Source organism: Microtus pennsylvanicus, chromosome X (assembly GCF_037038515.1).
Source record: "Microtus pennsylvanicus isolate mMicPen1 chromosome X, mMicPen1.hap1, whole genome shotgun sequence".
NCBI classification, from domain to species: Eukaryota; Metazoa; Chordata; class Mammalia; order Rodentia; family Cricetidae; genus Microtus; species Microtus pennsylvanicus.
Window position 1 is genome coordinate 85,565,467 of NC_134601.1, and position 20,648 is coordinate 85,586,114.

At 41.9% G+C, this 20,648-nt stretch overlaps 1 protein-coding gene across 1 annotated transcript; it reads left to right on the plus strand.

Moving 5' to 3' along the window:
- The first annotated feature begins 641 nt into the window (after nucleotides 1-641).
- Nucleotides 642-19,647, plus strand: Ercc6l (ERCC excision repair 6 like, spindle assembly checkpoint helicase). The gene is made up of 2 exons (XM_075957806.1): nucleotides 642-758; nucleotides 15,708-19,647. Exons 1-2 carry the CDS (start codon nucleotides 691-693, stop codon nucleotides 19,396-19,398), a joined length of 3,759 nt encoding a protein of 1,252 aa, XP_075813921.1. The 5' UTR covers nucleotides 642-690; the 3' UTR covers nucleotides 19,399-19,647.
- The last annotated feature ends 1,001 nt before the right edge of the window (nucleotides 19,648-20,648 follow it).

Here is a 20,648-nt window from a genome sequence, read left to right on the forward strand (position 1 = left end):
ATTGTTTAAATAAGAGCTTTATTTTTTGGTTTTGTCCACCGACATTCCTCTCCTCTGGTTTTTCATTAATTAATTAATTTATTTATCTGAGACAAGGTCTTGCTTTTATGTTAGCCCAGTCTGGATCTTGAGATCTTCCTGCCTCTGAGCACCACCGCCAACGGCTTAGGCTTTGTCCTTGAAACCCTTCAGAGTCTGATTTAAAAGGTGCAGGACCTCTCTTAGGCGTGTGAATTCGAGTATGTTCAGTGCCAAACACTGGCAGGTAGGGAAAGGGGCAATGGAAACCTCTACGGGCCATTACAATAAGACAGCCTCCACTCGCGAGCTCAAGAGAAACACGCGCACATTTTATTTAATCTCTCAGCCCCTCCAAGTCGCCCTCAACACTCTCACCCTCGGGCAGCACAGTTTGGAAGGGACGGAAAAACAAGAGCGGTCACGTGAAGACTTAGCCCAATTCGTGGCGTCAAACTAGCTAACGTAGCCGGCGGGCTGCGGTGCTCGAGGGCGCAGGCGCAAGACCTTCCTGGGCGGGGCTCCGGAAACCGCGCTGGAGCACCGGGTTCCGGATTGGCCAGCCTGGAGGCGGCCATTTGGCTCTTCCTCCTGGTTCGTGCGCCTTACTCAGTAAGGCGGGGGCGAGCGAAATTCAAGCGTGGCTTTACCGTAAAGCCGTTTCCCTCGGCCATGGAGGCTTCCCAAGGTTTAGCGGAAGTCGAGACTTTGAACCCACGGCTAGCTGAGAGTTATCTGAGGTATGTTTGGGCTTCCGGACGGGTCTAGCTCGCAGTCCCTGGCCTGGGGTTGGGGTAGAATGACTCCCACACGCCCCCCGCGGAACCGTTTGTGGATTTGACCGGCGTCTCCCTCACCCCCACCCCGCGCCCTCCCATCTTAGTCAGATAACTTTCCAGTCAAATAACTTTCGAGACAGGGTTTCTCTGTGTATCCCTGGCTGTCCTGGAACTCGCTCTGTAGACCAGGCTGGCCTCGAACTCATAGATATCCGCCTGCCTTTGCCTCCCAAGTGCGGGGCTTAAAAGCGTGTGCCACCACCTCCCGGCTGCAGAATGAACTCTTTAAGAGCTCGAATTTCAATTAATTGATGAAATCCTTGAGTCTTTCTAACCTGAGCCTGGGCAAAAACAGAGAGGGAAAATGGTTCCCACGTTGTTAGTAATCGGTTAGTGGAAATGGGATCTGAAAAAGAAATGCTGTATAGTGTTTGATAAATGCTGTCAAATGCTTCGCTTCCTGACCAGAGTCTTGCCTTTAAATGAAAGAATGACCAGTTATAATGGTCGGTGAGCGAAGGGAAGGCATCAGCCAGAAACGGAACCGTTAAGAAATGGGCCTGAATAAGCAAACTTTCACCAGATGACTGACCCGGAGCTTGGTAATGTGGAGAGGAATATTTAACTATTAAAAATTGTAGTACAGGGTTGGAGAGTTGGCTCAGAGGTTAAGAGCACTAACTTTTGGCACTTCCAGAGGACCCAGGTGCGGTTTTTAGCATTCATATAGTGACCCACAACTGCTTGGCACTCCAGTCGTGCAGGATCCTATACTCTCTTCCGGCTTCCATAGTCACTACCTGGGTGGTGCACACACATACATGCAGGCAAAACACGAATGCCCATAAAACTAATTTTTAAAAATCTGCGTAAAACATAAGCAGAGGACTTGTAGGCATTTTTCCTAAAAGCATACTAATAGTGGCAAACAAGCACATGAAAGGATGCTCAAAACCACTTATCAGTAGAGGAAAGAAAATCGCAACTATAGTGGGGCGTGTGGCATTCTGTCCTGGGAACTGAACCAGGGTCCTCTGGAAAAGCAGTTAGTGCTCTTAATCACCAAGTCATATCTCCAGCATGGAGTGCATGTTGTTAACTTGTAGTTTTTTGAGGCAGGTTTTTGCCATGTGTAACCCAGGCTGCTCTTGAACTCTTGTCTTTCTCTCTCAGCCTCCAGAGTATTGCAGGTGTGTAACACCCAGTCCTACGGAATTAAAGTTTGGTGTTGGTAGTGGTCAGAACCACCGGTATTCTGAGGAGGTCTCCCTTAAGGGACCTTCTCTTGGGTAAAAATGTAGAAAAAGGATTTCATGACAAACCAGAGAGAAGCAAAGTTAGCGAGTGTGTGGATATTTAGACCTGGAGTCCTGTAAGTAGAGGCAGTACAGGGTGTGTGCTTCACAAGAGAGTTGACTTGACTCTCCTGTCTTCACAATGACTCTCTCTGTATAAAACTCTGCGGCGTTCGAAGTTAAATATCTCAAAGGTTGTAATTTTCAACAAGATTTGATTAAATCAAACTTAAAATTTAATTTAATTAAAAATAAATGGCTGGTTTACTTGTTTTTCTTTTCTTTTTGTTGTTTTTTTGTTTGGTTTGGGTTTTCAAGACAGCCTGTCCTTTCTCTCCATAAAACATTTTATTGTGTGAGATGCCTTCTTGTGTGTTATTTGATGCACAGAAGATTTTATTTACTTTTTGTCCTCATTTTTTTTTTTTTTTGGTTTTTCGAGACAGGGTTTCTCTGTGGCTTTGGAGCCTGTCCTGGAACTAGCTTTGTAGACCAGGCTGGTCTCGAACTCACAGAGATCCTGCCTCTGCCTCCCGAGTGCTGGGATTAAAGGCGTGCGCCACCATCGCCCGGCTCTGTCCTCATTTATTTAGCTATAGCCTGACAAATAAGCTATTTGTATTACTTTAGGAAACCAGGCTATGTCCTCATTTATTTAGCTTATAACATAGCCTGGTTTCCTAAAGTAATACAAATAGCTTATTTGTCAGGCTAGAGCAAACAGTCCTTTTGGGGGCCATTTCTGGGACACAGGTGTGTCAGCATATCCAGCAAGTATTCAAGTTGTGTTTTGTTTTAGGATGGAAAGGGTTTGTTTTAGCATCTACTTCCAGGCTATAGTCCATGACTGTGGAAAAGTCACATCATATTCACAGTCAAGAAGAACAGAGAAAAATGAGCACATGCATACTTTTCAAAACAGGGTTTCTTTGTGTAGCTTTGGCTGTCCTGGAATTCACTCTGTAGACTAGGCTGGCCTCGATCTCACAGAGATCTGTATGTCTCAGCACTCCTGAGTGCTAGGATAAAAGGTGTGCACCACCACCACCACCCAGCACGTTTTTTTTTTTTTTTGATATTTATTGAACTCTACATTTTTCTCTGTTCCCCTCCCCCTTTTAAGCCTCCCCTAAGGTCCCCATGCTCCCAATTTACTCAGGAGAACTTGTCTTTTTCTACTTTCTACTTCCCATGTAGATTAGATCTATATAAGTCTCTCTTACTGTCTTCATTTTTGTCTAAATTCTCTGGGATTTTGGTTTGTAGGCTGGCTTTCTTTGCTTTTATGTTTAAAAACCACCTATGAGTGAGAACATGTGATAATTGTCTTTCTGTGTCTGGGTTACCTCACTCAAAATAGTGTTTTCTAGCTCCATCCATTTTCCTGCAAAATTCAAGATGTCATTATTTTTTCCGCTGTGTAGTACTCCATTGTGTAAATGTAACCACATTTTTCTTATCTGTTTTTTGATCGAGGGGCATTTAGGTTGTTTCCAGGTTCTGGCTATGACAAACAAAGCTGCTATGAACATAGTTGAGTACATGCCCTTGTGGCACAATTGAGCATCCTTTGTATATATACCCAAAAGTGGTATTACTGGGTCTTGAGGAAGCTTGTTTTCTAATTTTCTGAGAAATCGCCACACTGACATCCAAAGGGATTGTACCAGCTTGCATTCCCACCAGCAATGCAGAAGTGTTCCCTTTACCCCACATCCTCTCCAGCATAAGTTGCCATCAGTGTTTTTGTTCTTGGCCATTCTTACAGGTGTTAGATGGAATCTCAGAGTTGTTTTGATTTGATTTCTCTGATGACTAAGGTGTTGAACATTTCCTTAAGTGTCTTTCAGCCATTTTAGATTCATCTGTTGAGAGTTCTCTGTTTAGGTCTGTACTCCATTTTTTTATAGGATTATGTGATCTTTTGGTGCCCAATTTCTTGAGTTCTTTGTATGTTTTGGAGATCAGACCTCTATCTGATGTGGGGTTAGTGAAGATCTTTTCCCATTCTGTAGGCTGTCATTTTGTCTTGTTGATCGTGTCCTTTGCTTTACAGAAGCTTTTCAGTTTCAGGAGGTCCCATTTACTAATTGTTTCTCTCATTGTCTGTGCTGCTGGGGTTCTATTTAGGAAGTGGTTCAAGTGTACTTCCCACTTTCTCTTCTATAAGGTTCAATGTGGCTGGCTTTATTTTGAGGTCTTTGATCCATTTGGACTTGAATTTTGTGCATGGTGATAGATATGGGTCTATTTTCATTTTTCTACATGTTGATAATGGTCTTGAAAAGTAGTGGACTGGGTATCAGGGGGTCTCTCTCCTCATGAAGGGATTAACTCTCAGCAAGTTTGCTTTATGTTAGTCACTTTCTGTTGCTATAACAGAATACCTATAAAAGAATACCTTTAAAAAACAGCTTAAGATTTATGTGTTCTGGGCTGGAGAGATGGCTCAGTGGTTAAGAGCACTGACTGCTCTTCCAAAGGTCCTGAGTTCAATTCCCAGCAACCACATGGTGGCTCACAACCATCTGAAATGAGGTCTGGTGCCCTCTTCTGGCCTGCAGGCATACACACAAACAGAATATTGTATACATAATAAGTAAATAAATAAATATTAAAAAAAATCCTTTAAAAAAAAAAGATTTATGTGTTCTCCCGGAGCAGTGGTAGCGCACACCTTTAATCCCATCACTTGGGAGGCAGAGGCAGGTGGGATCTCTGAATGTCTTGCCAGCCTGGTCTACAGATTGAGTTTCAGGACAGCCAGGGGTATACACAGAGAAACTGTCTCTATAACCAAAACAACAACAGATTTATTTTGGCTTATGATTTTAGAGGTTTTGGTAATACTTGGCTGGCTGCATTGCTTTTAGGCCTTCCTTGGGTAAGGCAGGAGCTTCATGAGGAAGTAGCATAACAGAGGGAACAGGAAGGGAAGGGGAGTGACCTGGGGCAATGCATACCCCTTCTGGGTACACTCACAGTCACTGGCTTCCTCACCTGGGCCCCATCTTCTAGGTTACACAGTTTCCTGATAATGCTAGCAGAGGCCTGTGGTACACACCTGTAATCCTGCAAGCAGGACAAGAACACCCAGTGCCCCCTGCTGCCTGGGGGTTGGTAGCAGCCTGACCACTGTCTTGTTGATAGGTCACAGTAACCAAGCCCCACTCCCCTACCCAGAGAAAGCGTGATCCCCATTGTGTAACTTAAGTCATGAATGTCCTGCTTCCCTCTCTAAAGACACAGGGTACACATTAACGAAGGTCACTTTCCCGAAGTATAAAATATCCCCTTTCCCTAAGAAACGTTGGAAGCTTTCTCGTGGTGCTCCTAAACCCCCTTCAGACCCCCGCTGTTCAGTCGGCATTCATAAAACTTTTTGACTGAAAAGATAATCCACCTCCAAACCTATGTCAAACTTTCCCAAGCATTTCCCAGGCTGGGGGCCAGTTGCTTAAAAAGTTTCCTAGGTGGGCCTGGTGGCATTCACCGGTAATATCTGACACCCAAAGGCTTAGCCAGGAGGGCTGAGGGATAAAGGAAGGAAAGGCAGAAATATGGAAAGAAGGAAGAAGGGAGTGAGATAAATAGGAAGACAGCCAGCGCTGGGCGGTGGTGGCGCACGCCTTTAATCCCAGCACTCGGGAGGCAGAGACAGGCGGATCTCTGGGAGTTCGAGGCCAGCCTGGTCTACAGAGCTAGTTTCCAGGACAGGCTCCAAAGCCACAGAGAAACCCTGTCTCGAAAAACAAAAAAAAAAAAAAAAAGAAAGAAAAGAAAAAAAGAGGAAGGCAGCCAGTTGCAGGGGTTCACCCCTATAGTCCCAGCTATCCTGGTGAACCTCTGAAAACAAACACAACATCCATGTGGTAGCTTACCAAACAAACCAAATGTAGTAAATGTTAATGAGCAAATGGAGCTTGTATTTCCCTAGGTGATTTGGATTTAACACTCTGACCTTTTTGGGGTTTTTTTGTTTTTTTTGTTTTTTTTTTTGGATTTTTTCGAGACAGGGTTTCTCTGTAGTTTTTTGTGCCTGTCCTGGAACTAGCTCTTGTAGACCAGTCTGGCCTCGAACTCAGAAATCGCCTGCCTCTGCCTCCCGAGTGCTGGGATTAAAGGTGTGCGCCACCACTGCCCGGCTAGAATCACATTTTGTTGTTGTTGTTTTGAGACAAGGTCTCACATAGCCTAGGCTGGCCTCTAATTGAATTTCTGGTCCTCATGCCTCTACCTCCCAAGTGCCAGGATTACAGGTGTGTACCACCATGCCTGACTAGACTCAATTTTTTTTCTTTGAGACAGGGTTTCTCTGTGTAGCCCTGGCTGTCCTGAAACTCCTTGTAGACCAGGCTGGCCTCTAACTCACAGAGATCTGCCTACCTCTGCCTCCCCAGTGCTAGGATTAAAGCCGTGCACCATCACTGCCTCGCTAGACTCACGTTTTATCTAAATTTTAAGCATTCCACTCTCCCTTACCTTACTTAGGATAGGATGCCAATGTGAATAACCACTTGACAGCACTGGGCTCTACAGTCTTCCTCTTGGGGTCTTTTCACTCTTCCTTACTCACCTTGGGTTCACACTTCCCTCCTTACATAGCTCTGAAGTTTAGAGTCAGTAATATAGAAACTTCCTTGCATGTAATTGTAACTTTCTCTTCCCTGACCCCCTGTATTTTTACCCTCTTGACAAGACTACAACCTTCGTGTGGTATTTCTGGAAGTTGTGGATATTATCTTGTATGACAAGAAAGTGTTGAGGGGCAAGATGGAATCAAGGTCACTAACAGTTGGCCCTAAAATAGTGAAATTTCCTCCAGATAATTGCAAGGGTTCTTAAAAGTGGTGGAGAAAGGTAGGAGAGCCAAATTATGCTATAAAGGAGGACTCAGCAGGTTTTTGCTGACTGGTGAGATGGAAGTGGCTGTGATCTAAGAAATGTGAGCAGCCTCTAGAAGCTGGAAAGAAAAGATTCTTCCTCTTAGACCCCCCAGAAAGGAATGCAGTTCTACTGGTACCTTATTAGCTCAATAAGACTTGTGGTAAACTTCTACAGAACCATAGGATAGAAGGTAATAAGTAGCAATGAGCAGGGTGCTGCACACCTAGCACTTGGAGGCAGGAGCAAGAGGATTTCTGTGAGTTCATTCCCAGCCTGATCTACATAATGAGATCATATCTTAAAACTAACAAAAAAGGTAATGTGCACCTATATGGTGGCCTATGCCTATAATCTTAGTGCTCAGAAGGTTGTGTCAATTGTGTTAAGTTTGAGATCAGCCTGGGCCACATAGTGAGTTCCAGTCCAGACTAAGCCATAGAGTGAGACCCCTGTTTCAAAAATGATAATACAGACTGGAGAGATGGCTCAGCGGTTAAGACCACTGGCTGCTCTTCCAGAGGTCCTAAGTTCAATTCCCAGCAACCAACCACATGGGTCTCACAACCATCATAATGAGATCTGGTGCTATATTCTGGCCTGTGGGCATGCATGCAGACAGAACACTGTATACATAATAAATATATCTTTAAAAACCAACAAAATGCAGGACAGGCTCCAAAACCACAGAGAAACCCTGTCTCGAAAAACCAAAAAAAAAAAACCAACAAAATGATAATACGGAACTAGACAGATGGCTCAGCGCTTAAGAGGTCTAATTTCCAATACCCCCATGGCAGCTTCCATCTGAAATGCTAGTTCCAGGGGGTTCATAGGAACTGTATGTACACTGTATACAGACATACATGTAGGCAAAACACAAAATAAGAAGATAAGTAGTTTTAAGATAACATAGTTGTCCCTCTCTGAGTCCTTAGAGATCAGTTCTAGATTTCCCTTGAATACAAAAAAAAAAAAACCCCTGCAGGTATTCAAGTCTCTCATTTATTCTTTTTTTTCCTTTTTTTTTTTGGTTTTTCGAGGCAGGGTTTCTATGTGGTTTTGGAGCCTGTCCTGGAACTAGCTCTTGTAGACCAGGCTGGTCTCGAACTCACAGAGATCCGCCTGCCTCTGCCTCCCGAGTGCTGGGATTAAAGGCGTGCGCCACCACCGCCCGGCTGTTTTTGTTTTTTCGAGATAGAATTTCTCTGTGTAGTTTTGGAGCCTGTCTTGGAACTTGTTCTGTAGACCAGGCTCACCTCGAACTCACAGAGATCTGACCGCCTCTACCTCCCTCAAGTCTTTCATTTAAAATGATATCATATCTGTGTCCTAGTTTAAATCATCTCTGTATTACTTATAATGCCTAATACAATGTAAATTTATGTACATAGTAATTAAGTTGTTCTGTTTAGGGACTAATGATAAGCAAAAAAGTCTGCATATTCAATACCAGTCATTGTTTTTTCCCTAATAACTTCTTTTTAAAAATACTAGATTTGTTTTATTTTTAAATTATTTCTATGTGTGTTTATGTGAGTGCAGGTGACCTCAGAGAACAGAAAAGTGTTGGGGTCCAATGTTAGCCCAGACCCTTAATTATTTTTTTTTTGACCAGACCCCAACATAAACTATCTCCCTGGACCGGCGTGGAGGCGCAGGAATAAAGACAACTCACATGGCTTTATTGGGAGGGAAATTTTTAGTGGTCCCTCATGAAGTCTTGAATTTACATTCTGAAGAATTTTTTTTATTTTTTAAATAGTCTTTATACCAAAACTTAACTGAGTGGGAAAATCATTAGCATTTTGTCTTCTAGGTAACCAGGTGAATGGCTTTTTGTCACGTCCACAACTACCTGTTTGTTTTGTATGCTACCTGTCATACATAGGCTGAATTAACATCTCTATTTGGCATCCTCTAAATTACAAAGAAAGGAGCAAAATATCCTGACCTTTTTTAGCTTAGTGACAGCCTGTCTGGAAGTTTATGTGACCCATCTTAGGTGTGTCCTATGGCTTGATAGCTTGGCTGTCATACCATATAGAAAAATGGGCCTACAATTTATTCTTTCTTATTAATTTTAATAAAACCTGTGTTTCTGTAACAGGACAGGATGATTATGCCTGGCTTGGGCAAAGACTTCTATTTATATTTTTTGTCTTTGGAACAGGCATTTATATATGTGAGCTTCTGTTTTAGGCATCTGAGAAGAAGACACTTTAAACCTGTCATTGACTGCTGATCTCTGTGAAGAAAAGAGATTAATGGAGAGAGATACCTTTGGGCTCTGTGTCCTAGAGCCATGCTTTTTTGTTAGGCTAAATTATAATGCTTTATGAATAATTATTCTCCCAAAGGCTATAGTCTCCTATTTTAAGAGAATTACCTGATTTGAGAATGTTTTTTTTTAAGCTAGTTTAGAGTAGCTCTTAAATCTTTTTTTCCCCACACAGACAACTTGAGCTAACTCTTAAATCTTTTTTTTTAAACATTTATTTATTTATTATGTATACAACTTTCTGCCTCCATGTATACCCACACGCCAGAGGAGGGTGCCAGATCTCATTACAGATGGTTTGGAAGCCACCATGTGGTTGCTGGGAATTGAACTCAGGACCTCTGGAAGAGCAGACAGTGCTCTTAACCACTGAGCCATCTCTCCAGCCCCTTAAATCTTTTATATTGTATCAGTATCTAAAATTTTTAACATATGTATTAAGTCCCAACATTTATAGAATGTGTCAAACTTTTTTTAGCATTTGACCGGTTAATATCATAATTTTTTGTATTGTTGGTCAATACCAACTTTTTAAAATATCTTTGTTAGTACCATAATTTTTAGCATTTTTGGTCAGTACCAACTTTTTTTTTTAAAATATTTATTTATTTATTATGTATTCAATGTTCTGTCTGTGTGTATTCCTGAAGGCCAGAAGAGGGCACCAGACCTCATTACAGATGGTTGTGAGCCACCATGTGGTTGCTGGGAATTGAACTCAGGACCTTTGGAAGAGCAGGCAATGCTCTTAACCACTGAGCCATCTCTCCAGCCCCAGTACCAACTTTTTTAACATTGTATATGTAGTTACAAATATTAGGTCAATACCGGTAAGAGTATAATGACGTTGTTATTAAATACCAGTTTTAGTCTCTGAACAGCAGTTAAACCCTTAGTCTGTCCCCTTCTTAAGTGAAGAGGGGTTTTGGTTATTATTTTGAGTCTTTTTTTTTTTTAGGGGAAAACTTAGTTTTTAGGTTTAATTATTTAATCAAAATGAAATTGATTAAAATAGTTAAATGTTTAGTCTGCATCTCAGCTCCAAAGCAAACAGGATTTAAACTGCAGAAAATTGTAGTCATTGTGGTTAGGTCATCTCACCAGGGCCTCTGTGTGTCCCAAGTGTTTGGAAGCAGCTCAGCATCTGTCCCTCAGTGCAGCATGGCACCCTGCAGTGTAGAGTGGTGGTAGCAGGCTCTGTAATCAGACACTCCTCTCTGTTGGGGGCAGGGAAGACTGGACCATGGACTCTTTTTTAACTCCTCTATGGTGTGTTTGTAGCTATGATGTTATCTGGTTTGTCATTTTTTTACTGTATATGTAGTCATCTTATTTAGCTTTGTTATGGCTTTTTTTGTGAAAAAAGAACACAAACACATCCTTGACCCCAAATTAATATAGGTTGGGTCTTTTTATGATTTATTGTAAGGGCTTTTTTACCTTGTGTTAGCAAAGGTCACCTTGGTGCCATTATTTCTATGTGTGTGTCTATGTGAGTGCAGGTGATCTCAGAGAATAGAAAAGTGTATTGAATTTGCCTGGGTTATGGGCTGTTGTAGCTTCCTCTGATAAAAGTGCTGGAAACCAAAGCTGGTTCCTCCTCTGCAAGAGCATTACACACTCTTAGCCACTGAGCCATTTCTCCATCCTTCCATATATTTTCAGTCCACTGTTAGTTGAATTTGAGGATGTATAAACCATAGATATGGAGAATCATCCATAATTACTGTCAAGAAGGCTCATAATATTACTTGGCAGACTATATTTCTCTAATGTATTCACTAATCTGTTCTATTAGGTGGTTGTTTCTTATTCTGCTTTTCAAAGCCTCAATGCCTCCCTCATTTCTGAACCTATGACCGTGCTTCCAGTTTCACTGGGTTGATAGAAGCAGTCACAAGCTTCTCCCTGTCAACTCATGCCCCGGTGTGGTTCCCACTGTATTTCCAGCTCTGTGTCCTGTTAGTACAGATGAACTCTTCATGAGGCTCTGTATAAGGACTTTTATCTAACTTTTGTTGTTGCTAGAAAACAGACAAGAAATACTTTTGTTTTATTTTTTGCTTTTCTTTTTTTTAAAATTTGTTTTTAATGATTTATTTAACTTTATTTTATGTGCATTGGTGTGAAGGTGTCAGATCTCGTGGAACTGCATTTTCAGACAGTTGTGAGCTGCCATGTGGGTGCTGGGAATTGAACCTGGGTCCTCTGGAAGAGCAGTCAATGCTCTTAATCACTGAGCCATCTCTCCAGGCCCATATTTTTTGCTTTTCTGAGACAGGGTTTCTCTGTGTGTAACAGCCCTGGCTGTCCTGGAGCTCACTCTGTAGACCAGGCTGGCCTCGAACTCGGAGATCCACCCGCCTCTGCCTTTTGGGTGCTGGGACTCAAGATGTGTGCTGCCATCTAGTCAAAAAAAAATACCCTTTAAAGCTGGTGGGGGAAGTAAAGGCTAGTCTGGGCTACATAGAAAGACCTTGGGATTTTAATTACTTTTTAAATTTTATTTTGAAAATTGAAAATAGATTTTTTTCATACAGTATATTCCAGTCACCCTTTCTTTTCTCCCAGTTCCTCCTAGAATCTCCCTACCTCACCACCACCCAAATCTATACTCTTTCTTTCTCTGTCTCAAAAACAAACAGGTTGCTAGGCAGTAGTGACACACACCATTATTCTCAGCACTCAGGAGGCAGAGGCAGGTTGATTTCTGTGAGTTCGAGGCCAGCCTGGTCTACAGAGTGAGTTCCAGGACAGTCAGGGCTATGCAGAGAAACCCTGTCTCAAAAAAAAAACAAAAACAAACAAACAAAAAGAAAACTAACAGATATCTAAAAAATAATAAAAGCAAGGAAGTTTTCCAACTTTGAGTAATACTAATATTGATCAGAGGGCTCACTGGTCATAGTCTAATTCTTTGCAAACTTGCACCCCCCCATGATGAGGAAGTAGTATGTTGGGGATATATAGTAGCAGTCTTGAATATCCTGTTTTCTGTCTACTTTTCATTCTTCTTTAATTGGTTTCTCTGATATTTTGTCACAGTGATGAAAAAGCCCATCAGCCCCACCTGTCCCTCTCTTGCCTAGCTATTGGCTGTTCAGCTTTTTATTAGACCAGTCGGCCTTCGGCAGGCAAGGTGAAACAAATACAACACATCTTTACATCCTTAACAAAGGCAGCATAAACAAATGTAACACACCTTCACATAGTTACAGTAATATTCTGCAGTATAAACAAACACAACACATCTTTGCCTAGTTAAAATAATATTCCACCTTTCCATGGCCTCTGCATCAGCTCCTGCCTCCAGGATCATTCCCTGTTTGAGTTCCTGTCCAGACCTCTTTCAGTGGTAAACAGCAATGTGGAAGTGTAAGCTGAATAAACTTTTTTCCCTCCCAAGTTGTTTTTGGTCATAGTGTTATCATAGCAATAGTTACCCTAAGACACACTAAGTACACTTATTGGGAATATTGAGGCAGAACAACAGATCCACCTGGGGCATGGGGTAAGAAAAAAACCTTAAGTGAGACCTGAACTGTATCTTTTAAGAAACTTTTAAAAAAACTGGTATGTATTAATTATATAAAATAATGGGTTTCATTATGACACTTTAATATGTGTGTGTATAGACAGTATGTTGATGGTATTATTTCCCCATTATCCATATTTAAAATGATTTGTAATACCATCTGTTTTTTTGCAAACAACAAAATTTCCTGGAACTGCTGTGTCGATCAAGCTGGCCTCAAACTTACAGATCAGTCTGCCTCTGCCTCCGCCTCCTTGTGCTAGAATTAACGTTGTGTACCACTATACCTGATGATCTTCTTAGTAATATCTGAGTAGTACTCTATTGTGCATATAAATATTTGTGTGTGGCCTCTGGGTGAAAAGCATTAGTGTCAATCACCTAGTTACTTTTATGGGTCTGTGAATTCTTAAATTCCAACAGAGAGTCAAAAAATCTAATGTTGAAACCCAGAGATCTGTGTCTTAACAAGCCCCTTCCCAAGAATGTCTATAGAAAATTTAAGAGTCATCTTTACTTGTCTTTGTGTAATGGAGATTACACCTAGAGCTTTGTGAATGTTAGACAAGTGTTCTACCATTGAATTAGATATCTTAGCCTGAGAATCAATGTATTTTAGCCTTGTTTTTTTTTTTTTTTTTTTTTTGCCTTTTGAGCCAGTGTATAGCTCAGGCTGGCCTTTAACTCATGATGTTCCTGCTGTCACTGGAATTACGGGTGTGAGGTACCACACCTGCCTCTGAAAATCTTTAAAGATGAGTGAGGTGAAGTTAGCACAGTGAGAGTTCTAGAAAGAGAGTGGTGGTGCGAGTCTGTACTTAGAGGACACAGAAAAACGTAATGGTGTAAGGACTTAGAATAAAACTTGTAAGGTATGATAGTATAGGCCTTTGATCACAGCACTCAGGAGGCAGAAGCAGGCAGACCTTTGAGTGTGAGGCCAGATCAGTCTGGTCCAGTCTACACAGTGAGTTTCAGAATAGCCAGGGTTATATAGGAGTACCCTGTCTCTAAAACAAAAATATCTAAGGTAGGTAGTGACTAGAAAAGACAGAGGGGTCGTAGGATATGTCAGAGAGGACTTGTACTACCAGATTAAGCAGCTTAAATTTTGTAGACTATGGGTTCACCATAGACATTTTTGAGTTAACACCTTCATTGAATGCTTATGCCAGGCATTTCTCCTAGTGACACTATACAGTTCAGTGACATTCATTATATTCACATAGTTGTGGAAGTGGTGTGTTCAAATAATTGTATGCCTTTCACATAGCTAATTTTAGGATATTTTCATTACCCTCCGAAGAAATTCGTAACATTTGGCCTTCGCCTCTCCAGCCCTAGAGGGTTATAAAGTAGTGCCTTATTGTGGTTTTGGTTTGCATTTCCCCATGACTAACATCTTTTTATGTTCTTATTTCCCTTTTAATGGTTTTTGTTTTGTTTTGTTTTTCAAGACAGGGTTTCTCTGTGTCTTTGGAAACTGTCCTGGAGCTAGCTTTTGTAGCCCAGGCTGACCTAGAACTCACAGATCCGTGTGCCTCTGCCTCCTGAGTGCTGGGACTAAAGGCTTACACCACCACACCCAGTTTTATAAAGTATTTTTGTTCTCATTTTTGAGGAACCTCCATATTGCCTTCCATAGAGGCTGTACTGTTGTATATTCCAAACAGTATGTAAAGACTGTTCCCTACCCCAGAATTCTTGCTTTCTTGTCAGCATTTGTCTTGGTTATTCTAAGTTGGGTGAGATGGAGTTTCTTATATTTTTTTTTTACTTATTGTTAGTGTGTGTGTGCGTGTGCGCACGCGTGTGTGTATGTGCAGAGGTCAGAGTACAGCTCTGGGGACTTCCTTCTATAATGGCTTCTAGAGAGTGAACACAGGTTGTAAGGTCTGGGCTGAAATTGCCTTTACCAGCTGGGCTATCTTGCTGGGCCAGGATGGAGTCTCATTGTAGTTTTGATTTGTATTTCCCTACTAATAATATTGAGCATTTATTCATATCCATTGTTCATTTTTATTTTGTGTTTTTTGAACTAGAGTCTCATGTAACGTAGATTGGTGTCAGATTTGCTTTGTAGCTGAGGATGGCCTTAAATTCCTAATTTTGTCTCTACTTTCCAAGTGTTGATATTATAGACATACACTAACATCTCCAACTGTAGTTCTTCTTTGTGTTTGTTTTGAGGCAGGGAATTAACTCTAGCCCAGGCTGGCCTAGAACTTAAAAAGGCCTTTTTATATCCATCCATCCCTCCATCCAGCTAGCTATTTTGAGTGTAGGTGAGTAGATGCACATGACAGCATGTTTGCAGGTCAGAGGACAACCTGAGGAAGTCAGTTCTCTCCCTCTTCTATGTGGATTCCAAGGATCAAACTCAGAGGGCTTGGTGGCAACCCCTCTACCCATTGAGCCAGCTCACCAGCCCTGGCCTGGAACTCTTAATCCTCTTGTCTCAGCCTCTGAAGTGCTTGAAGTACAAGTATATATTTTTTCTGTGCTAATCTCTGCCGTCCTGAATTAAAGGCTTTAGAAACCCAATTTAGTTACAGGGCTGAATGAACCTCATCTAGTAAAATGCTTGCCTAGCATGCACAAAGCCCTGAGTTTGTCTCCCAGCACCTCATATAAAATTGGGCATAGCACATGCCTATAATTCCCAGCATTCATGAGGTGGGTTAGGGGTTGGAGGCTAGGGAGAGATAAGTTCAAGGTCACCCTTGGCTATATAGTGAGTTTAAGAAGAACTGCATGGGGTACTTGAAACTGTCTTTTTTTTTTAAAGCCCACTACAGTCTGGATTAAAAAATGGACTCTGACCCTAGAGGCTCCTTTATGCCAAGCAAGTATTTTACCACTTGAGCTACACCCCTAGTCCCATGTCTTATTTCTTTACCTTTTTTCCCAAATAGATATGTGCAAGAAGCCAAAGAAGCAGCTAAGAATGGAGATCTGGAAGAATCATTGAAACTTTTCAATTTGGCAAAGGATATTTTTCCCACCAAAAAGGTGATCAGCAGAATCCAAAAACTGCAGGAAGCTTTGGAGCAGTTGGCAGAAGAAGATGGTGATGACGAATTCACAGATGTGTGCAACTCTGGCTTGGTGCTTTATCGGGAGCTGTATGAGAAACTCTTTGAGCATCAGAAAGAAGGCATTGCCTTTCTCTACAGCCTGTATAAGGATCAAAGAAAAGGGGGCATCTTAGCAGATGATATGGGATTAGGAAAGACTGTTCAGATCATTGCTTTCCTGTCTGGTATGTTTGATGCTTCACTTGTGAATCATGTGCTATTGATCATGCCAACCAGTCTCATTAATACATGGGTCAAAGAATTTGCCAAGTGGACACCAGGAATGAGAGTCAAAACCTTTCATGGCTCCAGCAAGGATGAACGCGCTAGAAACCTGACACGGATTCAACAAAGGAGCGGCGTTATTATCACTACTTACCAAATGCTAATCAATAATTGGAAGCAACTTGCAAGCTTTAATGACCAAACATTTGTATGGGACTATGTCATTCTTGATGAAGCCCATAAGATTAAAAGTGCCTCCACCAAGTCAGCAATATGTGCTCGTGCTGTTCCCGCAAGTAATCGCCTCCTCCTCACAGGAACACCAATCCAGAATAATTTGCAAGAACTATGGTCCTTATTTGATTTTGCTTGCCAAGGCTCCTTGTTAGGAACATTAAAAACTTTTAAAATGGAATATGAAAATCCTATTATTAGAGCAAGAGAGAAGGATGCTACCCCTGGGGAAAAAGCCTTGGGACTTAAGATATCTGAAAATTTAATGGAAATCATAAAACCCTATTTTCTCAGGAGGACCAAAGAAGAAGTGCAAACGAAAAAGGCAGATAAGCCAGAGGCCAGGCTTAGTGAAAAGAATCCAGGTGTTGAAGGCATTTGTGAGATGCCTTCCTTTACCAGGAAAAATGATTTCATTGTTTGGATACGTCTTGTTCCTTTACAAGAGGAGATTTATAGGAAGTTCGTGTCTTTAGATCACATCAAGGAGTTACTAATGGAGACACGCTCACCTCTGGCTGAGCTGGGTGTCTTAAAGAAACTCTGTGATCACCCTAGGCTGCTGTCTGCACGAGCTTGTCATTTGCTCAATTTAGGGACTGCCACATTGTCTGCTCAGGATGAAAATGAGCAAGGAGATACCTCAGATGTGAACAGCATTGATCACCTAACTGACAGGGTACTGATGGAAGAGTCTGGAAAAATGATATTCTTAATAGCCCTGCTAGAGAGACTTCAAGATGAAGGGCATCAAACTGTGGTGTTTTCTCAGTCAAGACAAATTCTCAACATCATTGAGCGCCTTTTAAAGAATAAGCACTTTAAGATGTTACGGATTGATGGCACAATTACTCATCTTTGGGAACGAGAAAAAAGAATTCAGTTATTCCAGCAAAATAAAGAATACTCTGTTTTTCTACTTACCACTCAAGTTGGTGGTGTCGGTCTAACATTAACTGCAGCAACTAGAGTGGTCATTTTTGACCCTAGCTGGAACCCTGCGACTGATGCTCAAGCTGTGGATAGAGTTTACCGAATTGGACAGAAAGAGAATGTTGTGGTTTATCGCCTAATCACTTGTGGGACTGTAGAGGAAAAAATATATAGAAGACAGATTTTCAAGGACTCGTTAATCAGACAAAGTACTGGTGATAAGAAGAACCCATTCCGCTATTTTAGCAAACAAGAGTTAAGAGAGCTCTTCACAGTTGGGGATCTGCAGAACTCTGCAACCCAGCTGCAGCTTCAGTCTCTGCATGCTGCTCAGCGGAGATCTGATGAGAAACTAGATGAGCATATTGCCTACCTACACTCACTGAACATAGCAGGAATCTCAGACCATGATTTGATGTTCTCTCATGAGCTGTCTGTTAAAGAAGAACTTGCCATGCTAGAAGAGTCTCCATACATTCAACAGAGAGTGCAGAAAGCCCAATTGCTTGTTGAATTTGAATCTCAAAATATAATGGAAAGACAAAAAACTGGAAATGAAGAGACCTGGCTCAAAGCACATGCATTTTCTTCTCAACGGAATAAGAAAGGTCCTGAATTGAACAAACCCCGGCCTCAACCATCACACCTTCTGACTAATCCTACTCAGGTAGAGGCTATCAGTTCTCAGATGGCCAGTATAAGCATTGGTGATCAGTCTTCTGAGAGTGAGTCCCAAGATCCCTCCAAGTCACTTGATGTTACTTTGCTGCAAGGTGATGGGCACCACTATGAAAGTACATTGGATGCTGACACTGGAGCTACTTCACCCCAGGAGGCTGGAAGTATGGGAGGAATTTGGACTGACTCTTCACTGGGACCTGCAGAATGTTTTGCAGCTGGAAATGAAGCTATGCAAAAGAAGGCATCACAAGCATCACCTGGACAAGAGGCCCTGCCGGAGAACCTCCTGGGAAGTTTTAATCATTTACCTAGACAATCCATGAAGGCTGATCTTGGGTCAAATTTATATCTACAGGATAGTAGTCCCACAGCAGATGAAAATCAAAACATAGAATCAGATACGCACGTGATTGAAATATCTGATGTCTTGTCAGCATCTCCTAGTGCACTGCAGGGTGCTCAAGTGAGCGAGGCCCAGTTGGAGTTGGAAGAGGACCTTTCAGAGTCACCACCAGAGTATGCATGTGATTTCAATCTTCTCCTGGAAGACTCCGCAGACAATAGACAAAATCTCTCCAAGTTTTTGGGACTTGTTGAAAAAGAAAATAGCTCGCAAAGCCCTGCAGCTAACACTAGGGCAGAGTCAGCAGTTAATCGCAGTTTTGATTCTTTTAATGAGAGTGATGAAGAACCAGACATGATTATTGTGAAAACCAGAAGCAAAGCTAGAAGGATCCTCTCAGACACTGAAGAAGAAGATGCTTTTAAAGGTACTTCCAGCACAAGTTCATTTAGCACCTCTCCCTATCAGTTCTCCTCTGTGAAACAATTTGATGCTTCATCTCCCAAAGATGACAAAAGTCCACCTGGAAGGTTCTTTTCACCAAAAATAACTGATAGTGTGAATATATCCTTAGATTCTAGGAGATCTCTGGCTTCTAGGAGGTCTCTGATCAATGTGGTTTTAGATGACGTGGAAGATATGGAGGAAAGGCTTGAGAGTAGCAGTGAGGAGGAGAGTGCTCCAGGTCATGAGGAAGAAGAGGAAGAAGAGAGCAGTGAGGAGGAGAGTGCTCCAGGTCATGAGGAAGAGGAAGAAGAGAACAGTGAGAAAGCCTCTGTGCACACAGAAGAGGATCCTTCTGAGGAAGCACAGGCTTCAGGAAACAAGCCGAGCAGCTTGACTGAGTCTGAGCCTAGACCTCTGACCCCGAAGAGCTCTCCCTGTTCCCCTGAACCTTTGTCGAGCGACCCTTTGGTTGATCCTCCCCAGGAACCAGCCGTGGAGGCTACTGATGACTATGAGACTCTTGTAGCTCGTGGAAGAGAACTAAAAGAGTGTGGGAAGATACAGGAGGCTCTCAACTGCTTAGTGAAAGCTCTTGACATAAAGAGTGCGGATCCTGAGGTCATGCTCATGACTCTAAGTTTATATAAGCAACTTAACAACGCTTGAGAACTTTAGAGCCTGGTTAGTATGTCTAAAAGGAAACTGAATAGAAGTTTTGTTTAGTATTTCTTTCCTTGAATATTTCATTTTTTCTTTTAGGCATATTTTACAAACTTTCAGATGACTTTTTTTTTGTGTTTTTAATTGATACTTCCTAAAGGTTTTGTGAAACTATCTGGGTTATTTTTTTACTCTGAAAAGGACCATCTTGTCTGTCAGCTCAGATCAGAAAATTAAAGTGACTTTTCTCAAGTGTTTTCTTCTCCATTCATGTTCTTTGTTTTCTTTTTTCTTTGTTTTGTTTTTTGAGACAGGGTTCGTTCACTTTCTTTCATGAAGTGATAGGCAGACGTATACAAAAACTCTTTAGTTACTACAAGAGCTTGTCACTTAGCATCCTAAATCCTGAGACAAGTAGTAAAGTGTTGTTTGTGCCTGCGACTTGGCTGCAGATAGCGCCTGTGCTGGCGTTCTTCAGCTACTAGCCTGCCCTGCAGTGATTCTTCCTACCACCTGGGTAGTTAGTTCACTCACCTTTGACTGTCTGCTTTTTTTTAAGCCACTTACTGGTTTTTGTTTTGTTTTGTTTAGTTTTCTAGTCTTTTTAAGTTTTTTTAGTCTCTACATAGCCCTGGCTGTGCTCAGACTCACTCTGTTTACCTGACTGCCATAAAACTCACAGACATCCATCCATCTGCCTCTGTCTCCTGGGATTAAAGGTGTTTGACACTACACCCCACTTATGCTGCTGTTTTGAGGTTATCACATCCTGTCTTTGGGATGTAGACTAGAGAGAATCCGATTCATCCTCAGAAAAACAAGTGCAGCATAGTATTAATTGTTACCCAAGAACTAGTGTCTAGAAAGTGCCTTCTGGCCGGGCGGTGGTGGCGCAAGCCTTTTAATCCCAGCACTCTGGAGGCAGAGACAGGTGGATTTCAGTGAGTTTGAGGTCAGCCTGGTCTACAGAGCTAGTTCCAGGACTGTTGCACAGAGAAACTCTGCTTCAAAAAAAAAAAACGAAGAAGAAAGGAAGTGCCTACTGGGTATTGATCATATCACACAGGTGTCTTGTTTAATCCTTACCGTAACCTTTGAGGTACAGGGTGTGTGAGCTAACTGCCCATGATGAGAGAGTAAGGCATGAAGCAGACTTAACCTGGTACTGAATCAACAGATCTACATAGCACTGATCTCTTTACTTCCATCATTTTTGACACCCAGTGTGGTGGTGAGAATCCATACTAAAACACTTC